At 49.2% G+C, this 21,467-nt stretch overlaps 1 protein-coding gene across 2 annotated transcripts in view; it reads left to right on the top strand.

Annotated features, from left to right (window-relative positions):
• SAMD4B (sterile alpha motif domain containing 4B) overlaps window positions 1-21,027 on the top strand; it is a 44,408-nt gene extending 23,381 nt beyond the window's left edge. For both annotated transcript variants that reach the window (XM_053604843.1, XM_053604844.1), the window contains exons 3-13: window positions 5,436-5,906; window positions 12,699-12,938; window positions 13,470-13,579; window positions 13,742-13,828; window positions 14,509-14,848; window positions 16,141-16,226; window positions 16,748-16,866; window positions 17,766-17,964; window positions 18,083-18,206; window positions 20,058-20,141; window positions 20,350-21,027. In XM_053604843.1, coding sequence (XP_053460818.1) covers window positions 5,436-5,906; window positions 12,699-12,938; window positions 13,470-13,579; window positions 13,742-13,828; window positions 14,509-14,848; window positions 16,141-16,226; window positions 16,748-16,866; window positions 17,766-17,964; window positions 18,083-18,206; window positions 20,058-20,141; window positions 20,350-20,378 — 1,889 coding nt within the window. In that variant the 3' untranslated portion in view covers window positions 20,379-21,027. The remainder of the gene's footprint in view (window positions 1-5,435; window positions 5,907-12,698; window positions 12,939-13,469; window positions 13,580-13,741; window positions 13,829-14,508; window positions 14,849-16,140; window positions 16,227-16,747; window positions 16,867-17,765; window positions 17,965-18,082; window positions 18,207-20,057; window positions 20,142-20,349) is intronic.
• Window positions 21,028-21,467: the final 440 nt, after the last annotated feature.

Genomic DNA, 21,467 nt, shown 5'->3' with positions numbered 1-21,467 from the left:
AAGCTCTGTAGTTGATTCACATGTTTTATGCTGATGCTGATTCTGGATGAGCCACTATAAAAGTTTTGAGACAGATTGTTATGGTCCATTATTCTTCCATTTTCAAGAAACATAGTCAACAGCATCCTTTCTTCCTCACTGTGCAAGTTTCACCTTGTTCAGCTTATCAGTGTTGATAAGAGGGTTTCATTTCTTTACATTTCTCAATTTTTGTGTATCTCAAAACTTTCATAATCACCCACATTGTGTCATGTGAACTACTAGAGTGGAGGCTTACAGCTGTGGAACAGGGCACTGGCCTGGGCTTTCCTTTCCCCTCAAGCAGCTGGGAAGTCCTACAGCTCAGGTAGCCTATACTGATTTCATGGAAGCAAAAGCTGAGGCATTATCTAGAAATAGAAAAGCAATACTTTGAGGGTCTCTGGAAGAGGGAAAAAGAGGCCCAAGGTTTCCCCTTGTGCTCCTTCTTCCTTCTCTTGATGCTTCTGCCTTGCCTGTCTGGAACTATAAACCTGGCCCTTTCCTTCCTTCTGATGCTGACTTGGACCAGTAAACTGTTCCCAGGGACAAGAGGGAGGAGATTAGGGTGAGGTGAGCTGCAATTCCACTTCCCTCCTTGTTCCTGTAGCTTCCTGGGAGACATTTCCTGCATTTTCTTCCCAACTTCTGTCCTCTGAGTCAGTCTCTATATCCAGCAGGGTTAAGCTCCTCCCTCTCTGGCTCACTAAACCTGGGTGGGGAAACTGAGGTCAGGAGAGGGCCATAGCAAGTGAGTCACCAGAGTTTGGCCCTAATGCTTCCACCCTCTTCTTTTTAAGTGCTACTGATAGTTCATCAAACAAAAATGTGACACACACACACCCCAGCCCTCTCCTATGTCTGTGTGAGCTAGGGCGAGGCAAAGAAGGGCACATTTGGAGCAAACACCAGGCCCTCTGGTGCCTAAGGCTGCCACAATTGTTGCACCAACCCAGCACATACAAATTTGTTTGCACTTATGGTAATCTCAAAGATATATTTGGCTCCTATGATTTGCCAGGACCCGGGGTCCTGACCTAATTAGCTCTGATCACCTGGCCAGCCCTGTCCCTGTTGCCACTATAGCAAACAGGGACACTCATATACACAGTCTCTTCTCCATGGTCTTTTCCGTATTGTGGGATTCACATTTGCAGCTTGGCAAGAAGCAACCATTGGTGTTACGGCATTCTCTAGCCTCCTCCCTCATCCGCCCACCTTTAGAATTTCATCATTGCTTGTGTATCCAGCTCTGAATTTCCAGAGATTCATCTGTTTTCTGGTAGATAACTGCATGAAATTCTCCACCCCTGTTGGGAATCTTAAGAGGGAGCCCAGATGTGCTCTTCTACATGAACTGTCTCCCACACACACACACCCCGAAACAGGTTGGGCTCTAACTCTTCAACCAGTAGCAACAACAATAATAATTAAAATGTGACCAATTGCAGTGGGTCATGCCTGTAATCCTACCACTCTGGGAGGCCAAGAGGGTAGATTGCTTGAGCTCACAATTTGGAGACCAGCCTGAGCAACAGTGAGACCCCGTCTCTACAGAAAATAGAAAAACTAGGTAGCAGAAGGTACTTATAGTCCCAGCACTCTGGGAGGCCAAGGCAGGGGGATGACTTGAGCTTAGGAGTTCAAGACCAAGCTCATCAAGAGTGAGACCCCACCTCTACTAAAAATAGAAAAACTAGGCTGGGCATGGTGGCTCACACTTGTAATCCTAGTACTCTGGGAGGCTGAGGTGGGTGAATTATTTGAGCTCAGGAGTTTGAGACGAGCCTGAGCAAAAATGAGACCCCAAACTACTAAAAGTAGAAAAACGAGAGGATCCCTTGAGTCCAAGAGTTTGAGGTTGCTGTGAGTTATGATGCCATGGTACTCCACCCAAGGAGACAGCTTGAGACTCTGTCTCAAAAAAATAAAAATAGAAAAACCAGTAAGGTGTTGTGGCTAGTCCCAGCTACTTTGGAGGCTAAGGCAAGAGGATTGCTTAAGCCCAAGAGGTCAAGGTTGCTGTGAGTTTTGACAGAGTGAGACTGTATCTCAAAAAAATAAAATAAAATAAAAAGTTAAAATGTGCTGAGCACTTACCACATTCTCGGTGCTTTGTGTGATTGTCTCATTGACTCTTTACAACAACCCCATGAAGTAGGGGCTTTTACAGCCTCCTTTTAACAGAAGAGGAGACCAAGCTTCAGATAGGTTAAAGGACTGGCCCACAGTTACATTGGCCTAGGTTGTGAAGACATAGGTGGATTTTGAACCTAAGCAAGTTTGCCTGTTGAATTTGTGCTCTTACTCAGTGTATTCTGCTAGAACCTAAGGCAGGGTGACTTGAGGTTGGGGGATCCTAGAGAAGCACACTATACACACATATATGCACCACCTTCCAGGGACCATCTGGGTTCAATTGTGCAGGTATTCATTGGGTCCCTGCTGTGCCTTATCTCTGGGCCAGATTTTTTGGATCTGGACAGAAAACTAGAAGTTCCATCCCCACCCGTCATCTGCAGCCCCAGCTGGGCTCACCCCAAGGGGCCTGAGGCTATGTAGATTCCTTGGACCAGCTCCAGTACTCACCGATCCTTCCCAGTCATGGGAGGCCCACCCTCCCCACCACCACCTCGGCATAGACACATGAACACACATTTCCCCAGGGTCAGCCTCCCCTGATCCAAAACCACTTTCTCCTTTCTCAGCAATAGAATAAAGTCCTTCATTGAGCCCAACCCTTAGGGCTGTTCTGTGACGTCCCCTGGCAGTACCAGAGGAGAAGCTGTATCCCTTAGCCCTGGGGTCCTGGCAGTACTCTGGGGTGGGGGAGGGACTAGACAAGGCTTCTCTCTGTCCCAGATGCCTCTGGCTACCCCGCAAGGCCTAAACAACAGCGATTTTGAACGTCAGGGTTGAAGGGGCAGACTGACTCTGCTGGAGAAGGGAGTGAAACACCCATCACTAAGCCACATTCTGAGTGCTTACTACAGGCAGACTGTCATTTACATGCATCATCTACCTAAATCTCCTCAGCAGCCCTATAATCCCTATTTTACAGAGGAGGAAGCATATTGCCCAGACAGCTGCGTGCCACAGCTGAAATGCACATCCTTTACTTTTGGTCACTAATACTAATCACTATATTTCTTTTGCCTTCTTACCAAAAACTAAAAACTCAGGGGGTAAGATAGCAAAAGGGGGTACCAGTGAGTTCCCTACGATTTGATCCAGTGTCAGATGGAAGAGGGCAGGAAAGAAAAAGGTTCCCGACTGGGTGCAGTGGCTCATGCTTGTAATCCTAGCACTCTGGGAGGCTGAGGCAGGTGCTTGCTTAAGCTTAGGAGTTCAAGATTCGAGACCAGCCTGAGCAAGAGTGAAACTCCCTCTCTAATACTAGCCGGGCGTTGTGGTAGGCGCCTATAGTCCCAGCTACTCAGGAGGCTGAGGCAAGAAGATCACTTGATCCCAAGAGTTTGAGATTGCTGTGACCTGTGACTCCATGGTACTCTACCAAGGGTGACAAAGTGAGACTCTTGCCTCAAAAAAGGGGGGGAAAAAACAGGTAACTTCAGGAGACCTGTTCCATTTTTGACAGATCTTTAGATATGGACATGGCCTGAGAAAAGCTTGTGGTTATAGAGAGCAGACTGGGGGAATGATGAGGTTTCCTATCTTTGAGTGGCAGATACTGAAGGGGATTTTCAGGGAAGAGAGACTTCGTATTGGACAGAGAGAAGGTTGTGGGTAAAGTTCCTCCCAATTCTGGAGACAGACATGCCTGTCCATTCTGTCACTTAAACATACTCTCTCTGTCACTTGGGGGCAGCGACTTAACCTTCCCAAATCTGTTTCTTGCCTGCTAAAACAGTTTGAGAAAGGTTAGCATAGTGTCTGGCACATAGTAAATGCTCAACAGTGCTCTCCATTATTGCTGTCGTTAATGCTGGTGGCAGTGGTAGTACTAAACTGCTGCTATTGGCTCTGTGTTTAACTGCAGCCAGTGTTGTTGCCATACCATGAATTGATGACTTTGAATGAACAGATGAATTCTTGGGTACTTTAACAAGAGTTCTTTCTAGGAAGCCTGCAGCAGAGAAAATGCACAGTTATATATACATAGCCAGGATTTGGGATTCATTTTCCTAGGACTACAAATTTAAGCAGAAGTAGAAATGCGTGTGAATTCCAGGCCACAGATTTCCAAGCAGGTCATTAAGAGAAGGAGGGATACAGAAGGTGAATTTCTCAAGTTTTTATGCAAGTGGCTAGCCTGTGGTGTGGGCAAAGGAGATCAGAGGTTCTTGAAATCTTAAGGCTTAAGGAACTTAGGTCAAAAGACCCTCAGCTACCTAGATTTCTGAACTTTTCTTATACTATATGCCTATTCCCAGCTTCTCTGTTTTCTGAGTTGGGAGATTGGCTTGTGCCTTTACAACCTGTGTGTATTTGAAAGGAAGAAGCCATAGTAAGATAACATAACCATGATGTTAATCAAGGCAGCTAATGTTTGCTAAAGACTTTATGCTGTGGCCTTACTTAATTCATGGCAGCCAAGATAAGTAGGAATGATTCTGAGTTTCACTTTATAGAGAAAGTAGAACTCACAGAGGTGATCACACTTGCCCGGAGCCACATGGCCAGTAGGTGGTGGAAAGGGACATAAACCGTATCTCCCCCTGTTCCTTTTCTTTTCTTTTTTTTTGAAACAGAGCCTCAAGCTGTCGCCCTGGGTATAGTGCTGTGGCATCACAATTCACAGCAACCTCCAACTCCTGGGCTTAAGCAATTCTCTTGCCTCAGCCTCTCAAGTAGCTGGGACTAGAGGTGGCTGCCACAACACCCAACTATTTTTGTTGTTGTTGTTGTAGTTGTCATTGTTTGACAGGCCTGGGATGGATTCAAACCCTACAGGTGCTGGCTCGTCCAAAATTATTTAAAAAGAAAGAAGTCAATGCTTGGGAAGGTTCAAGGTGATTTACCAAGGTCCAGCTAGTAAGTTGGGGAGTATAGAGCCCAGGGTTTTCTATATTTTATTGCCTTCCCAATCAGGAAGGAAGATGTTTTGATACAGGACAGAGGGTAGAGGCCATGAAGGTAAAGGGATTGGGGAGATAAAGCAGAAAGAGCAGGTCTGGGAGCAGCAGAGGAGCTTAGATTCCAGAGTATAGTAAGTTTGGCTAATTAGAAGCCACTGCAGGTTTTTGAGAACAGGAGTGATAGAACCAGGGAAAATTACTCTGGAAGCAGGGTCAGTATGTTTTCTCTTACCTGTATGAGGGACAAGGTCTTGGGGATCATGAACCAAGAAGGGAGAGGAGACTAGAGCTGAAGTGGTAGGCCATCGGCAGCTCTCTTGGGTTTATAGAAGCCTCCCACCCTGGCTTTTCTGACCTTTCCTCTTTTCCCCTCTGTAGCCATTGTCAGCCAGTGGCAGCAGGAGTCCAAAGAGAAGGTGGTATCCCTCCTGCTGTCCCACCTACCCCTGCTTCAGCCAGGCAACACAGAGGCCAAGTCGGAGTACATGAGGCTACTGCAGAAAGTGCTGGCCTACTCGATTGAGAGCAATGCCTTCATCGAGGAGAGCCGCCAGCTGCTCTCTTATGCCCTCATCCACCCGGCCACCACGCTGGAGGACCGTAATGCACTGGCCCTCTGGCTGAGTCACTTGGAAGAGCGACTGGCTAGTGGCTTCCGCACCCGGCCAGAGCCCTCCTACCACTCACGCCAGGGCTCAGATGAGTGGGGGAGCCCTGCAGAGCTGGGCCCTGGGGAGGCAGGACCAGGCTGGCAGGACAAGCCACCCCGAGAAAATGGACATGTGCCCTTCCACCCATCCAGCTCAGTGCCGCCAGCCATCAACAGTATTGGGAGCAACGCAAACACAGGTGAGAGGGGTGTCTCCGGAGGCCATGCCTACTTAAAAAACAGTCAGACTGGGGCGGCGCCTGTGGCTCAGTCGGTAGGGCGCCAGCCCCATATACCGAGGGTGGCGGGTTCAAACCCAGCCCCGGCTGAACTGCAAACCAAAAAATAGCTGGGCGTTGTGGCAGGCGCCTGTAGTCCCAGCTACTCGGGAGGCTGAGGCAAGAGAATCGCTTCAGCCCAGCAGTTGGAGGTTGCTGTGAGCTGTGTGATGCCACGGCACTCTATCGAGGGCGATAAAGTGAGACTCTGTCTCTACAAAAAAAAAAAAAACAGTCAGACTGGGCTCACTCACTCTGTGGCATTAGGCAAGTCACGTAACCTCTCTGGGCCTAAGCTTCATGAAGCAATGCAAAGGCTGTGAACTGGCTTGCCCAGAGCTGAGTCTGACTATAGACATGTCTTATTAAGCCTGCACTTTGGTTTTGTTTTATTGTGCTTTGAAATAAATTTAATAGGGCAGTACCTATAGCTCAGTGAGTAATGTGCCAGCCCCATATACCTAGGGTGGCAGGTTCAAACCCAGCCCCGGCCAAATTGGAACAAAAAAATAGCCAGGCGTTGTGGTAGGCACCTGTGGTTCCAGCTACTCAGGAGGCTAAGGCAAGAGAATCGCCTAAGCCCAAGAGCTGGAGGTTGCTGTGAGCTGTGATGCCACGGCATTCTACCGAGGGTGACAAAGTGAGACTCTGTCTCTTAAAAAAAAGAAAGAAAGAAAGAAATTTGATGCTGTAGGAATCAGGAATTTTCTCCTAATCAGGAGATCTCCTAATTAAAAAGGTGTATCAGGTTGGGTCCAGTGGCTCCATGCCTGTAATCCCAGTACTCTGGGAAGCTGAAGCGGGTGGATCTCCAGACCAACCTGAGCAAAAGTGAAACCCTGTCTATAAAAACAGAAAACTAAGGGGTAGCGCACCGGCCCCATATGCCAGAGGTGGTGGGTTCAAACCCAGCCCTGGCCAAAAACTGCAAAAAAAGAAAAAAAAAAATCGAAAACTAGCCAGGGATTGTTGTGGGATCCTGTAGTTCCAGCTACTCAGGAGGCTGAGGTAAGAGAATTGCTCAAGCCTTAGAGGTCGAGGTTGCTGTGAGCTATGACACCACAGCACTCTATCCAGGGCAGTAGAGTAAGACTTTGTCTCAAAAAAAAAAAATCAATTCAAGGCCTGTTGTCCCAGTGGCAACAATAACATGGGAGCCAAATATAGGCCATGCCCTTTAAATGCTGCACATTTGTCCCAGTCTACCCCCACAACCCCCATCTTTGGGCATTTCTGATAGCTGCGTCGCCTCTAGGGGCATTATGTTTATGACCCCGTGATAGAGGGATGAATACCATCATCTGAGGTCCCTTCCAGCTCAGACATTCTGAATTTTTGTATCGGACCTCAGCTTATAGCCTTATTTCTGAAAAATCTGTTTGTTGTAAGGCATTATTAATAGTAGGAAACACTTTTGAGCATTGACTGTGCGAAGTACTCTTTTATAAGCACTTTTCGAATGTCATTTAATCCTCTCATCACTGTCATATCATTAGCGTTATTTAACAGATGAGAACACTGGGACTCAAAGAGATGAGGTCATATATTCAAGATCATACATAGTACATGGAATGACCAAGGTTCAGACACAACCAGTCTGATGCCAGAGTGGCCACTATACTGCCCTGCCAACTAAATGGGTTTGCAAAGGACTCTTATAAAAAAAAAAAAAAAGAAAGAAAGAAAGGACTCTTATACTAAAAGCCCTAAAGGTTTGGGTGAGCGGGAAGAGTTGGTATCCCAGTGACTTTTTGAAGTGTTAGTTGAAACGAACAGGATAAGTAAGGGAGGGTGGCTTTTTTTTTTTTTTTTGTAGAGACAGGGTCTCACTTTATGGCCCTCGGTAGAGTGCCGTGGCCTCACACAGCTCACAGCAACCTCCAACTCCTGGGCTTAAGCGATTCTTTTGCCTCAGCCTCCCAAGTAGCTGGGACTACAGGTGCCCGCCACAACACCCGGCTATTTTTTGGTTTCAGTTTGGCCGGGGCCGGGCTTGAACCCGTCACCCTCGGTATATGGGGCCGGCGCCTTACCGACTGAGCCACAGGCGCTGCCCAGGGAGGGTGGCTTTTTTAAGCGATAAGTAAGGTGGCATGACCTGACTTGGGGTGAGGGGATCATGTTTTTTTTCTTCTGTTGATTTATTTTTTATTTGTATATATTCATGGCGTACAAGTGCAATTTTGCTATACTGATATATTGTACTGTGGTGAAGTCAGGGCCTTCAGTGTAACTATCACTAGAGCAACCCAGGTTGTACTCACCAAGCGATCCCCCATCATCTACTTCCCTCCTGGCACCCCCACCCCTCCAAGGCTTCTTTGTCCATCGTTCCACACACTGTTTCCATATGTAGACATTATTTTGCTCTAAGTCATAAGTAAAAACATTCAGTATTTTGTCTTTTTTTTTTTAGAGACAGAGTCTCACTCTATTGTCCTCAGTAGAGTGCCATGGTGTTACATCTCACAGCAACCTCCAACTCCTGGGCTTAGGCGATTCTCTTGCCTCAGCCTCCTGAGTAGCTGGGACTACAGGTGCCCACCACAATGCCCGGCTATTTTTTTGTTGCAGTTTGGCTAGGGCCGGGTTTGAACCTGCCACCCTTGGTATATGGGGCTGGTGCCCTACCCACTGAGCCACAGGCGCCGCCGCCCCAATATTTGTCTTTCTGTATCTGTGTTGTTTCACATTTTCCACTTCTATCCCATGTTGCTGCAAAAGACATGATTTCATTCTTTTCTATAGCCGAATAGTATTCTGTTCTGTATATATACCACATTTTGTTTATCTCTTTCTCTGTTGATGGATGTGTAATGTTGATTTCATACCACATCTTTGCTATTGTGAGTAGGGCTATGATAAATACACAAGTGCAGGTATCTTTTTTTTTTATATATATATATATTGATTTCTTTTCCTTTGGGTGGATATCTAATAGTGAGATTGCTGGATCATATGGTAGTTCTAGTTCTGTTTCTTTGAGAAATCTCCATACTGTTTTTCATAGAGGTTGTACTAATTTCCTTTTACCAACAGTATATGAGTCCCCTTTTCTCTGCATCCTTTGCATCCTTGCCAACATGTTATTTTTTGTCTTTCTTTTTTTTGAGACAAAGTCTCACTCTATCACCCTGCATAGACTGCTGTGGCATCGTAGCTCACAGCAACCTCAAACTCTTGGGCTTGAGTAATCCTCTTGCCTCAGCCTCCTGAGTAGCTGGCACTACAGGCATATGCCAGTACGCCAAGCTGGTTTTTCTGTTTTTAGTAAAGACAGTGTCTCACATTTGTTCAGGCTGGTCTCAAACTCTTGAGCTCAAGCAATCCACCCACCTCTGCCTCCCTGAGTGCTAGGATTACAGGCATGAGCCACCGCGCCCAGCATTGTCTTTTTAATAGTAGTCATTCTGATTTGTGTAAAGTGGTATTTCATTGTGTTCTTTATTTGCATTTATCTGATAAAAAATGTTGAACATTTTTGCAGAGCTTGTTGGCCATTTGTCTTTTGAAAAGTGTCTCTTCATGGCTGGGCACACTGGCTCACTTCTGTAATCCCAGCACTGGGGAGGGCGAGGCGGATGGAATCCCTAAGCTCACAGGTTCCAGACCAGCCTGAGCAAGAACAAGACCCCTGTTTCTAAAAAAAAAACAGCCAGGCATTGTGGCAGGCGCCTATAGTCCCAGCTACTTGGGAGACTAATGCAAGAGAATTGCATAAGCCCAAGATTTTGAGGTTGCTGTGAGCTGTGACACCACAACACTCTACCAAAGGGGCCATAGCGAGACTGTCTCAAAAAAAAAAACAAAAAAAAAAAAACCGTTTTCGCTAAAAATATTGGGCACCTAGTCTTTGCTAATAGCTATTCTGAGAACTTTGTACATATAAACTCATTGGCTTAAGTCTCAGAAATGTCACCTGCCCAAGGTAGTATATACCAGAATTTAAATCCAGGCAGTCTGGCTTCAGAGTTCATATTTGTAACTACCTCCACCTGAAAGTGACCCCCCACCCCAGTGATGCCCCTCATCAAGGGGATGTGGTCACCCTTGCAGGATGCCAATAATTTTTTGTCTCCCCACACTTTCTGTGTTCCCCATGGCGAGGACCTCAGTAGCTATTAAAAGACCAAACTTGAACAATGTTGGGTCAGGGTTTGGACCAACAGAAAGCAAAGAATTAGGCATTCCAAGTAAAGGGACTGGGATGGCAAATTAGGACAGTTTATAGACAGGTCAGCCTGGGATGGATTTGAATGAGTTACAAAAAGATTTAAATGATAATAACAGTATCAGAGACTTGTATTTCCCTACCATGTGCCTCTTCCTATGCTAAGGATTTCATGTGGAAGTGGAGGCAGAAGGGCAAATGAAGTAATGTGCTCAAGATCACACAGTTAACAGGTGCCAAACCCAGGATTTAAACTTGATCTGACTCGATTCTCAGACCCCAGTGTGCAAGGACCACATTCTGAGGGCCTTGAAGGCAGGATGAAACTTTTGGAATCTAGGCAGTTGTAGGAAACAGGAAACCATTAAAATATTTTTGAGTGAGGAGCAAGGATTGGCCTGGAAGGGGGGCAGGGTGGGTTTGGGGTGCTGCCAAGCACAGACCAGGGTTTCTTGGAGAGTGTGAGGCTCTGGATCTCTGGCCGGCATTCTTGTTTTTATGACTCCCATGCTGTGGCTAGCCTTAACCCAGTGTGGAGCCAAGCAGGGCTCCTCAGGAACTGCACGATCATTCCAATCAGGGTAATTTCCTGCCCTCTCAGCTTTGCCTGCCCCCTTCTTGGCTGAGACAGAAGGAAGAAGGAAACCAGAGGCACCAAAACAGGCAAAAAGGGCTGTATTTAGGATTTTCTAACCCTCTAGGACCTAGAGGGGGCCGTCTTCCCCCAGGAGTCCTGAGTGAGGACAAAAGCTCGGGCTGAGAGAGTCCAGAGGCTAAAAGAGCCCTGAGCAGGGACTCCAGAGGTCCCAGACCAGGACATAAACTGGCCTTAAGGGACAGGACAGTATATTGCCCTCTCTCTCAGGTGACTTCCATGCTAGGAGCATCATTATTGTCACAGAGAAGGGAAGGTGCATCGGGGCCTGTGCCAGGCTGGCCCTCCTTCCTAAGGCAGGTATCAGTGGAACACTGGCAAAACTCCAGCCTTTCTATCAGAAACAAGGCCTAGGCTCTGTCTCAGCCTCTTGGCTCTCTGTGGGAACCAAGGCAAAGGACTTAAGCTCCCTGGGCCTTAATGTTCTCACCTACCTAGAGTAAGGGTGACTTGGGATATTTCTGGATTTCCTGCTAAAGGGGCCCTCTTAGCACTCTTTTCTCCTTTCTAAAATTTAATCTAAGGACTCCTGTGTGTTGTGCCCTGTGCCTGATCCTGGGCTGCAGAAATGAAATGATTGGGCTGCATTGTCATCCTCCATAGGCCCACAGTCCCGTGCAAGAAGCAGGCTATTGAGGATGGCAGCAAGCACTGGGCTTGAGGTGGCACTGGAGGTGATGCATGAGTGAGGTGTGAGGCAGAAGTGGCTAGTGGAGACAGGTAGGAGAGTTGTGAGCCAGGTAGAGAGAAAAGCATGACAAAAGGACTGGGAGTTCATGAGAGCCTACCCTGTCCTAAGAGTGGTTAAAAATCAAGTTAGATCCCTCTGCCTACCTTAGAAATGGGATGTGAAACGTCCTGTGGAAGAGGGCCTGGGTTCACTGTGGGCTGCCAGGCCTCGTGGGTGGTCATTTGGGAATCACTATAGAAAAAATAGGAGGTGGTGAAGCCCTGTGACAAGGATGTTGAGAAAAATTGAGGAAGCAGTTCATGTACTTCATTCATTTACAAATACTGTGTACTAATGAAACAACAACTCTGGGCCAGACACCGTTGTAATTGCTGAGTGTTTCTAAGACAGGACAGGTCCCTGCTGTCAGAGATCTTCTATCTAGCAGGGGATATAGTTAATAAGCAAGTAAATGGATAGCATGATAAGGTAATTTCAGGTTGTGATAGGTGCTATAAGAAAGATAAAACAGAGTACCATGATGGAAGAACTGGGTTTAGGGGCTAAGGGTAGTAGCCTGCTAGGATCAGGAGGATAAGAAGAAAGAGCAAGTGCAAAAGTCCTAAGGCTGAAATAGGCTTGAGTATTTCAGGAACAAATGGGGATTTGGGAGGCGGTGAAGGCTGGGAGAGGCATGAACCAAACTGTGAGTCATGGGAGATGAGAGGTCATGGAGGAACAGGGGTCAGGTCCTATATGGCTTTTTAAGTGCGTGGAAGAGTTTGAATTTTTGTTCTCAGCATGAAAAGAAGCCGCAGGGATTTAAGCAATGGACCAGCTTGTTCAGATTTGCATTTTTAGAAGGATCACTGTGGCTATTGTGAGGGGAAGTAAGAGGTAAGACTGAATGCAAGAAGCCAGTGAGGAGACTGTGGTAGTAATTCCCAGGGGCATTGATGGCTTGGACCAGGCTGCTGGCAGAGGAAGTGGAGAAGTTTAGGGAAGTGGCTGGCTGACAGCTTGCTGATGGGTTGGGTATTGGGGGTGAGGGAATGAGCAGTACCCAGTAGGAAGTTCCCATTAGATCCTGGACACCTTCCCTTTGGAAGATCACGGACTGAATTGCTATCATGGCATTGACTGGGGGCCATCCATGCCCTCCTGTGGTCAGATCTCCAAGCCAGTCCTGACCTTTTGCTTCTCTCCCACTCTGGCCAGGTCTCTCCTGCCAAATCCACCCTAGCCCGCTGAAGCGCTCCATGTCACTCATTCCTACGAGCCCCCAGGCCCCTGGTGAGTGGCCAAGTCCAGAGGAGCTTGGGGCCCGGGCTGCTTTCACCACGCCCGACCACGCACCCCTTTCACCCCAGAGCAGCGTGGCCTCCTCTGGCAGTGAACAGACGGAGGAGCAGGGCTCCAGCCGGAACACTTTCCAGGAGGATGGCAGTGGCATGAAAGGTACAGTTGGGGAGGGCAGCATCAAGATCCTTCTGCAGAGCTTAGAGGACAGAAAGAATCTTGTACCTGCTACTTGCCTATCCCCCTGAGGAGGGGACAGTTCTGAGGGGAATGGATAGTCTCTGTCTTTAGGGCTTGAGAAAGAGCAGACAGACCCAGTGTCCACTGTTGCAGGCACTAGTCTGATAGGAGAGGAGCCCCTGGTCTTCACACTCTGCAGTCTGACAAGGAAGCTAGGACACAGGTAACTGATGGAACAGAAACTCCAGGAAGACTTGAAGAAATCGGCAAGGTCGTCTTAGTGCACATCCAGCCAAGCAGCTCAGAAGGGTCAGGTGTCTGCCCAGGGAAGACTACATGAAAGGGTTTAGCTGGGCAAAGAAGTAGCTCATGGACTCTTGTCTGCCCCGTACCCCTTCCCAATTTCCTGCAGCTTATAAGGTTTCCTGCGGTTTGTGTCTGATCCCTCCCACCCACCCTTATCACCAGGGCCAAACTCATCCATCTCTCATCCTCCCTCCTTTTCCATAGATGTGCCCTCATGGCTCAAGAGCCTCCGCTTGCACAAGTACGCGGCCCTCTTCTCACAGATGAGCTATGAGGAGATGATGACACTGACTGAGCAGCACCTGGAGTCTCAGGTGACACCAAGGGAACAATCAGGGAGAGGTGTTGCAGGTGGCAAATTTTTGGCCCTACTCTTGTAGGCCAGGCCTCCTCTGTCTCTTTGGTTTCTATCAGGTTACCCTTTAGTACCTCACCTTCCATTTTCAGTTTCTTATCCCCGTCCTTCCTTATCACAGAATGTCACCAAAGGTGCACGCCACAAGATAGCCCTGAGCATCCAGAAGCTGCGTGAGAGGCAGAGCGTCCTCAAGTCTTTAGAGAAGGTGAGGACCTGGTATCCGCATCTCCAAGGCCAACCAGCTGCCCAGTGGTACCAGTAGACCAAAGGCTCTGAGTCAGCCTCCCCATTCCTCAGGTGTGACAACCAGTGCCCCAGCTTTAGGGAGCCACACTCCAGAGACCATGTCACACTAGCATCAAAGGCCTCACTTGATGGTTGCTGAGAGGCTCCCCCTCTCCCCTGTGCTGGTTTGTGATTCTAGAGTCTCTCTCTGTCTTTTGACTCTACCCTTTTGCTTTTCCATTTCTGACTAGGCTCTCTGCTGGGCAGTCTGTGTGTACATGATCTCTCTTTCTCATTTCTTGTCATCCACTCAACTCCCCTTTCAGATCTGCCTCTACTTAATGTCCCTTTTCCCTTTCCCTGCCGCTTGCCCCCTCAGTGTCTTGGTCTGAATCTCTGATTCTATCCCTGAGACCCCAACATTAGACCACCTTTTCCTGAGTCCCATGGGACTTCACTTTGAAGGGGAAAAAGAAATGTGTATGTACCTAACTGTGTGCAGGTTTGTGGTGCCATTGCCTGCCTTCTCTAAGTGCTGGAGTCCCGGGTCCCTATGGGTCTTCACCAAGCCCTGTCTGACCACTCCTTCCTTGTATAGATATTCTCTGTACCAAGATGTGGGGGTCTGCATGTGACCCTGCCCATGTCCTCTCCACCCAGGATGTGCTAGAAGGCGGGAATCTACGTAACGCTCTGCAGGAGCTGCAGCAAATCATCATCACTCCCATCAAGGCCTACAGTGTCCTCCAGGCCACTGTGGCTGCTGCTGCTGTCACCCCTACTGCCAAGGATGGTAGCCGAGGGGAGCCACCACTGCCAGGTGCTGAGCCTCCCCTAGCCCATTCTGGCACAGACAAGGGCACCGAGGCCAAGGACCCTCCAGCTGCGGAGAACTACCCCCCTCCACCAGCTCCAGCTCCCACTGATGGCAGTGAGCCTGCCCCAGCTCCCGTCGCCGACGGAGACATCCCCAGCCAGTTTACACGGGTGATGGGCAAAGGTAAGACCAGCGGGCCTCGTGGGAAATACTGAGGCAGAAAGCCAAGTGAACCCAAGCATCAGGAACTGGATCCAAGTTAGGCAGTGGGAACGGGGCTTTTGAAAGCCTGCTGGAGACTGGAGCATTGCAGAGGATAGCTGAGACCGAAGGTGACAAGGCCCCTTAACATGCCTCGGTTGTTGGTGGATAACAACCCTTACCCTTAGTGGAAGATGGGACAGTGAGGGAGCCGGGTGTGGTGGCTCATGCCTGTAATCCTAGTGCTCTGAGAGGCCAAGAGGATCCTTGAGATCAGGAGTTTGAGAGCAGTCTGAGCAATAGCAGGATCCTGTCTCTACTAAAAATGGAAAAACTGAGGCAAGAGGATCTCTTGAACCCGAGAGTTTGAGATTGCTGTGAGATATGGTGCCACAACAATATCCAGGGTGACAGAGTGAGACTATTCCCCCCCCCCAAAAAAAAAAAGATAAGAAGAACCCATCAATTTCTCTGAGAAGGGATTAGAGTCAGGGGTTCAGCCTTTCCTAAACCAGCACAAAATGCAGACTTTACACTTGGATCCAGATCTTGTTTTTTTTTGTTTGTTTTTTTTTGTGTGTGTGGTTTTTGGCCGGGGCTAGGTTTGAACCTGCCACCTCCGGCATATGGGACTGGCACCCTACTCCTTGAGCCACAGGCACCGCCCCTGGATCCAGATCTTTTTAGTTGTGTGACCTGAGACAAATAACTCAACTTCTCTGAGCCTTAAGTTCCTCAGGCTAAAAATGCCTATCTTGAAAAAACTGTTGAAAGAGTTAAAATGGGGTGGTGCCTGTGGCTCAGTGAGCAGGGCGCCGGCCCCATATACCAAGGGTGGCGGGTTCAAACCCAGCCCCGGCCAAACAGCAACAAAAAATAGCCGGGCGTTGTGGCGGGCGCCTGTAGTCCCAGCTACTCGGGAGGCTGAGGCAGGAGAATCGCCTAAGCCCAGGAGTTGGAGGTTGCTGTGAGCTGTGTGACGCCACGGCACTCTACCGAGGGCAATAAAGTAAAACTCTGTCTCTACAAAAATAAATAAATAAATAAATAAAAAAGAAAGAGTTAAAATGACTTTTTATCTGCCTTGTGCCAGACACTGTGGTAGGCGCTTTACATATTCTTGTGACAATCCAGGTACCATGTCTAGTGTTTAGTTGGTGCTCATCCAGCCTGAATCTCTTTTCCCTCCTGCACCAGCCAGCTGGGGCCAGGGAAACTGGAGCCAGGAAGAGGGCATTCTGGGGCTAACCTCCTGCCCTTCCCATATTCTCCAGTATGCACCCAGCTGTTGGTGTCCCGGCCAGACGAGGAGAACATCACCAGTTACCTCCAGCTCATCGAAAAGTGCCTGACTCATGAGGTGAGGCCTTCTTTAGAGCACCTAAGAAGGGGAAAACCCCCTCATCACTCTCAGGACTGACATTCCTTAACATGGCTCATACCTGTCTGACCTGGCACCCGCCTTCCCATCCAACCTTTCATCTCACCTATGTTGGGTTCAAAAGCCTCTTCTCAGAGCCTTTGTATGTATTCCTTGTGTTGGGAATAATCCCCCTCTCTTGTCCTCACACCTCAGCTCCTAGTTCAAAACATTTGTACCTCAAGGATACCTTCTCCAGCCCCCCACACTTGTTTAGGTCTCTTGTGCCTCCAGTTCCTTTCCCTCATAGGGAAGGATAGCTTATAGTTAGCAGTACATGTGTGTCTTCCCCTAAGCACACAGCTTCGTGAGGACAGCCATCTCTGCATCCCAGTTTTGCATGCCACACAGCAGACAAGTGATGAATATTTGAGCAAATGAATGAAAGGCCAGAAGGGAGGTCTGAAAGAAGCACATCCCTCCTTGCTTCACCCTCCCCCCTTTCAACCCCCCAATTTTAGGCTTTCACGGAGACGCAGAAGAAACGGCTGCTGTCGTGGAAACAGCAAGTTCTGAAGCTCCTCCGGACATTCCCGCGCAAAGCCACACTAGAGATGCAGAACTACCGGCAGCAGAAAGGGTAGGTAGAGGGCCAGAATCTCCAGAAGAAAATCAGAGTGTTCTTACCACTAGAGTAGGAGGCTGAGCTGGCAAAAAAAAATAACACATCTGTCTGAAGCAATGGCTTACAGCTGGCACTCTGGGAAGCTGACACAAGAGGATTGTTTGAACTCAGGAGTTCAAGAACAGCCTGAGCAAGAATGAGATCCATCTCTACTAAAAATGGAAAAAATTAGCCATGTCTTGTGGCAGACACATGTGGTCCCAGCTACTCAGGAGGCTGAGGCAGGAGGATCCCTTGAGCCTTAGAGTTTGAGGTTGCTGTGAACAAGGCTCCACAGCACTCTAGCCTAGGCAATAGAGTGAGACTCTATTTCCAAAATAAAACAAAATTGGCCGGGCTTTGTGGCAGGTACCTGTAGTCCCAGCTACTCGGGAGGCTGAGGCAAGAGAATCGCCTAAGTCCAAGAGCTGGAGGTTGCTGTGAACTATGACGCCACAGCACTCTACCGAGGGCAATGAAGTGAGACTCTGTCTCTAAAAAAATAAATAAATAAAATAAAACAAAACACAACACATATCCTAAGAGCAGGCCTCTGCTCCTACCTTCTGCTCCTCGCCTGTACTCAAAGGGCTTGGAAGTCACTTATTATACTGAACAAATAACAGAAATAACTGCAGAGAACTGCTTCAAGTGGACAGTGAGGAAACCTTCATGTATTCCCTGTCTTCATCCTGCGGGTATCCTTGGGATAGGAGGGAACATTGTGTGATGCAGGGATCTGGTCAGGGAACCCTTGCTCAGGGAAGGCTGGTGTTATGTCCTGCCCCTCAGGGTTGTGGGAGAAGGTGTGGAAGGGGTAGATGGATAGGCCCTACCCACCTAAACTTAACACTCTGCCTTCTGCTCTCTCACAGCTGGGCATTCGGCTCCAACTCACTCCCCATAGCTGGCTCTGTGGGGATGGGGGTGGCCCGGCGGACCCAGCGGCAGTTCCCAATGCCTCCCCGGGCTCTCCCCCCTGGCAGGATGGGCCTTCTGAGTCCCTCAGGCATTGGGGGTGTCTCCCCTCGACATGCCCTAACCAGCCCCAGCCTCGTGGGCCAGGGCCGACAGGTGAGCTGGCTGGAAGCAGAGGGCCTAGTGTTCCTGGAGTTGGGGTGGCAGTGCCTGGGATGTGTGTGCATATCCCTGGGTCCAGGCCCCACCTTCTCTCTTCCTATCCTCTGTACAGAACCTGTGGTTTGCCAACCCTGGAGGCAGCAACAGCATGCCCAGCCAGAGCCGCAGCTCTGTGCAGCGCACCCACTCGCTCCCAGTCCACTCGTCGCCCCAGGCCATTCTCATGTTCCCTCCAGGTGAGGTTCCTCCCTACCTTTGGGCCTCTGCTTTACCAGTACCCTCAACTGGCTTTTCTCTTCTCTCCTGAGTCTCATATCCACTCTCCCTTCTTGGCTGCTTAGGCAACTCTCCCCATTCTTCCCACCACTCTCTACCTATCTCTTCCCATCATGGGAGGATTTTTCCATCCTCTGGTTTAATTTTATCTCCTAGGTCTTGCTCCACCCCACCCCCAAAGCTTCTGTCACCCCTTACCTCCACCCTCATCTCCATATGTTTTCCTCCCTATGTCATAATCATAGTGTATGTGTTAGTCTCTGTCACCATCTTTTTTTTCTTTTTACTTTTATTTTTAAAGACAGGGTCTCACTTTGTCCTCCAGGCTGGCATGCAGTGGTATGATCGAGGCTCACTACGGCCTCAAACTACTGGGCTCAAGTAGTTCTCCCACCTCAGCCTCCTAAGTACCTGGTACTGTAGGTGTGTGCTACCATACCTGGCTTGTCACCATTTCTTTTTTTTTTTTTGGCCAGGGCTGGGTTTGAATCCACCACCTCCGGTATATGGGGCCAGCGCCCTACTCCTTTCAGCCACAGGCGCCGCCCTGTCACCATTTCTTTTTTTTTTTTGTAGACAGAGTCTCACTTTATTGCCCTCGGTAGAGTGCCATGGCATCACACAGCTCACAGCAACCTCCAACTCCTGGGCTGAAGCGATTCTCTTGCCTCAGCCTCCTGAGTAGCTGGGACTACAGGCGCCTGCCACAACGCCTGGCTATTTTTTGGTTTGCAGTTCAGCCGGGGCCGGGTTTGAACCCGCCACCCTAGGTATATGGGGCCGGCGCCTTACCGACTGAGCCACAGGCTCCACCCCACCATTTCTTTATAGGATTATTAAATACAATAGAACATTCATAGAGACCTGAGGCTGAGATGGAAGCTGGATCTTCTACACCCAGGTTAAAAGCTCAGAATTTCTCCTTATGGCAGTGAGGAGCTGAGAAAGAGTTTTAATTGATTCCCAGACAGCAGAATAGGAGGAGGCCCTTTCCTGAAGTGCTTAGAGGACAAGCCTGTGGCTGCTGCCTTACTTTGCCCCACTTGCCCTGCCTGGATTGCATCCTGTGCAAAGAAACAAATCCAAGTGGGGATAGGAGGAGTCTTAATTTAGTGTTTTCTTTTTTTTTTTCTGAAGACAGACAGTCTTTGTCACCCCCAGTAGAGTGCTGTGGTGTCACAGCTCACAGCAACCTCAGACTCTTGAGCTTAAGTGATTTGTCTTGCCTCAGCCTTCCAAGTAGTTGGGACTACAGGCACCTGCCACAGCGCCTGGCTATTTTTAGAGACAAGGTCTGGCTCTGGCTCAGGCTGGTCTCTGAACTTGTGAGCTCAGGCAATCCACCTGCCTTAGCCTCCCAGAGTGCTAGGATTACAGGCGTGAGCCCATGCCCCGTGGCTTTAATTTAGTTTTTAATTTAGTTTTTTCACCAAGTACAGAGCAGATCATCAATCAGGGAGCATGGGCTGCCCAGTGTCCAGGGAAGATGCCTAGACTGTGCCCAAGACAACATGTAATCCATGTCCAAAATAGTCACAGCCTGTGTGTGGCATCCAGGAAGCTTGCTTTGTTTTACTGCACTTCCTCTGCCCAGTCCTATCTTTCATCAGGTGTGTACATGTCTAGCATGCTCTTCTTTCTCCGTCTCTTGCCTCTTTCTCCCTCTCCTGTGGAAGTCTCAATCATTGTCCCTCTCTGTCCCTGGCCCCCTCTCCATATCAGCATCCTTTATCTTCCCAGCTTGCCTCTCCACCTCAGTCCAGCCAGTCCTCCCAGTCCTTACCACCTCCATTCTCCTCTCTCCTACCCAGACTGCCCGGTCCCTGGGCCTGACCTGGAGATCAATCCCACTCTGGAGTCTCTGTGTCTGAGCATGACAGAACACGCCTTGGGTGGTGAGCATTTCCTCTTCCCCTGACCCAGCTTCCACCTACCCAGCGTCTTCACCTCTGAACCTGAGCAACTCAGAGTCATCCTGAGGGGTCCCTAGGGGAGGCCAGACTCCAGGGAGGGCCTGGCTGGGATGACAGGCTACCTGAGTGCCTTTTCTTGGGCCTCCCACCAGATCCTGATCTTCCTCCCTTCCTCCCTTTCTTACCACAGATGGGACAGACAAAACCTCCACCATCTGACGGGACCCACAGCCCAGCGCACCCATAGGCTCCCTGGGCGGCGGGCGGGGGCCAACCCCCAACAGGCTTCTCCGCAACAGCGAGAGGGTGGGCTGGCTCAGCTATACATTCTAATATTTTTCTACTCTCTCACCCTTTTAACTTTTGTTTAACATTGGCACATGCCTTGCTCACCCCCAGGCCCATCAAGGGATCTCTGCTGAGGCCAGGGGAGTTGGGGGCAGCCAGGATAAAGGGGGCAGAGACTGGCCAGACTGCCTGCCCCTCTCCTTCCCCTCCTCATCCCCCACCTGGCCCTGTCCCACCCCTGCCTCTTCCAGACCGCTGAACACCTGCCCCTCCCCAAGGGAGCAGATGCTGTCAGAGACAAACTGACCACTACCTTGTGGAGCCTGCTCAGAAACATGTGACATTTGGGGCGAGATGAGCAGGGTAGATAACCTGCTTTCCAGAATGTTATTTGAGAGGAGCTGGAAAGAAGGGGTGAGGAAAAAACCTCTCTCTCCTCTCCACCTTCTTCCCCTTCCCCATTCCCACCATTCCCTAAGGACAGGAGCCACCTTCCTCTTTCACCTCCCTTTACCCTGTTTACCAGAGGTTCTCTACAATTAATTTCTTAGGCCTATTTAAGATACATATTTATATAGTTCTTAACGGTTTTCTCTGATCATTCCCTCTCATTTTTAAACCCCCCAGGCCTCTCTCAGAGCCATGACAGTGGCAAGAGGAGCCTGAACTTTACAAGGGGAGAGGGCAGAGCCCCCTCCTCCAGACTAGACCCCCAAGCCCTTCCCCGTTTCCCCGGCCCTGGCTCTCCAGATGTGGAGGTTGAAAGTGGGTAGCCAGGGCAGCCAGTGAGGTCAGGAAGTCTGTTGCCTTAATGTCCCCTTCCCCCAGCAACACACACCCTTCTCCACTGCCAGGTCTGGTTGGTGAAAGACTTGGGGGTAAGGAATAAGGGAAAGGGGATTGTTTGGTTTTTGGGTTTTTTCCCCCAACCTCCCCCCCTTTTCTTTCCGCCTTTACCCAAACCCCCCATTATGTCATGACCTCACTTAAGTGGAACACTATATCATAACCCAGAGATTT

Source organism: Nycticebus coucang, chromosome 10 (assembly GCF_027406575.1).
Source record: "Nycticebus coucang isolate mNycCou1 chromosome 10, mNycCou1.pri, whole genome shotgun sequence".
Lineage (NCBI taxonomy): Eukaryota > Metazoa > Chordata > Mammalia > Primates > Lorisidae > Nycticebus > Nycticebus coucang.
Note: the sequence above shows the minus strand (reverse complement) of the source record. Positions and strands in the feature narration are given on the sequence as shown.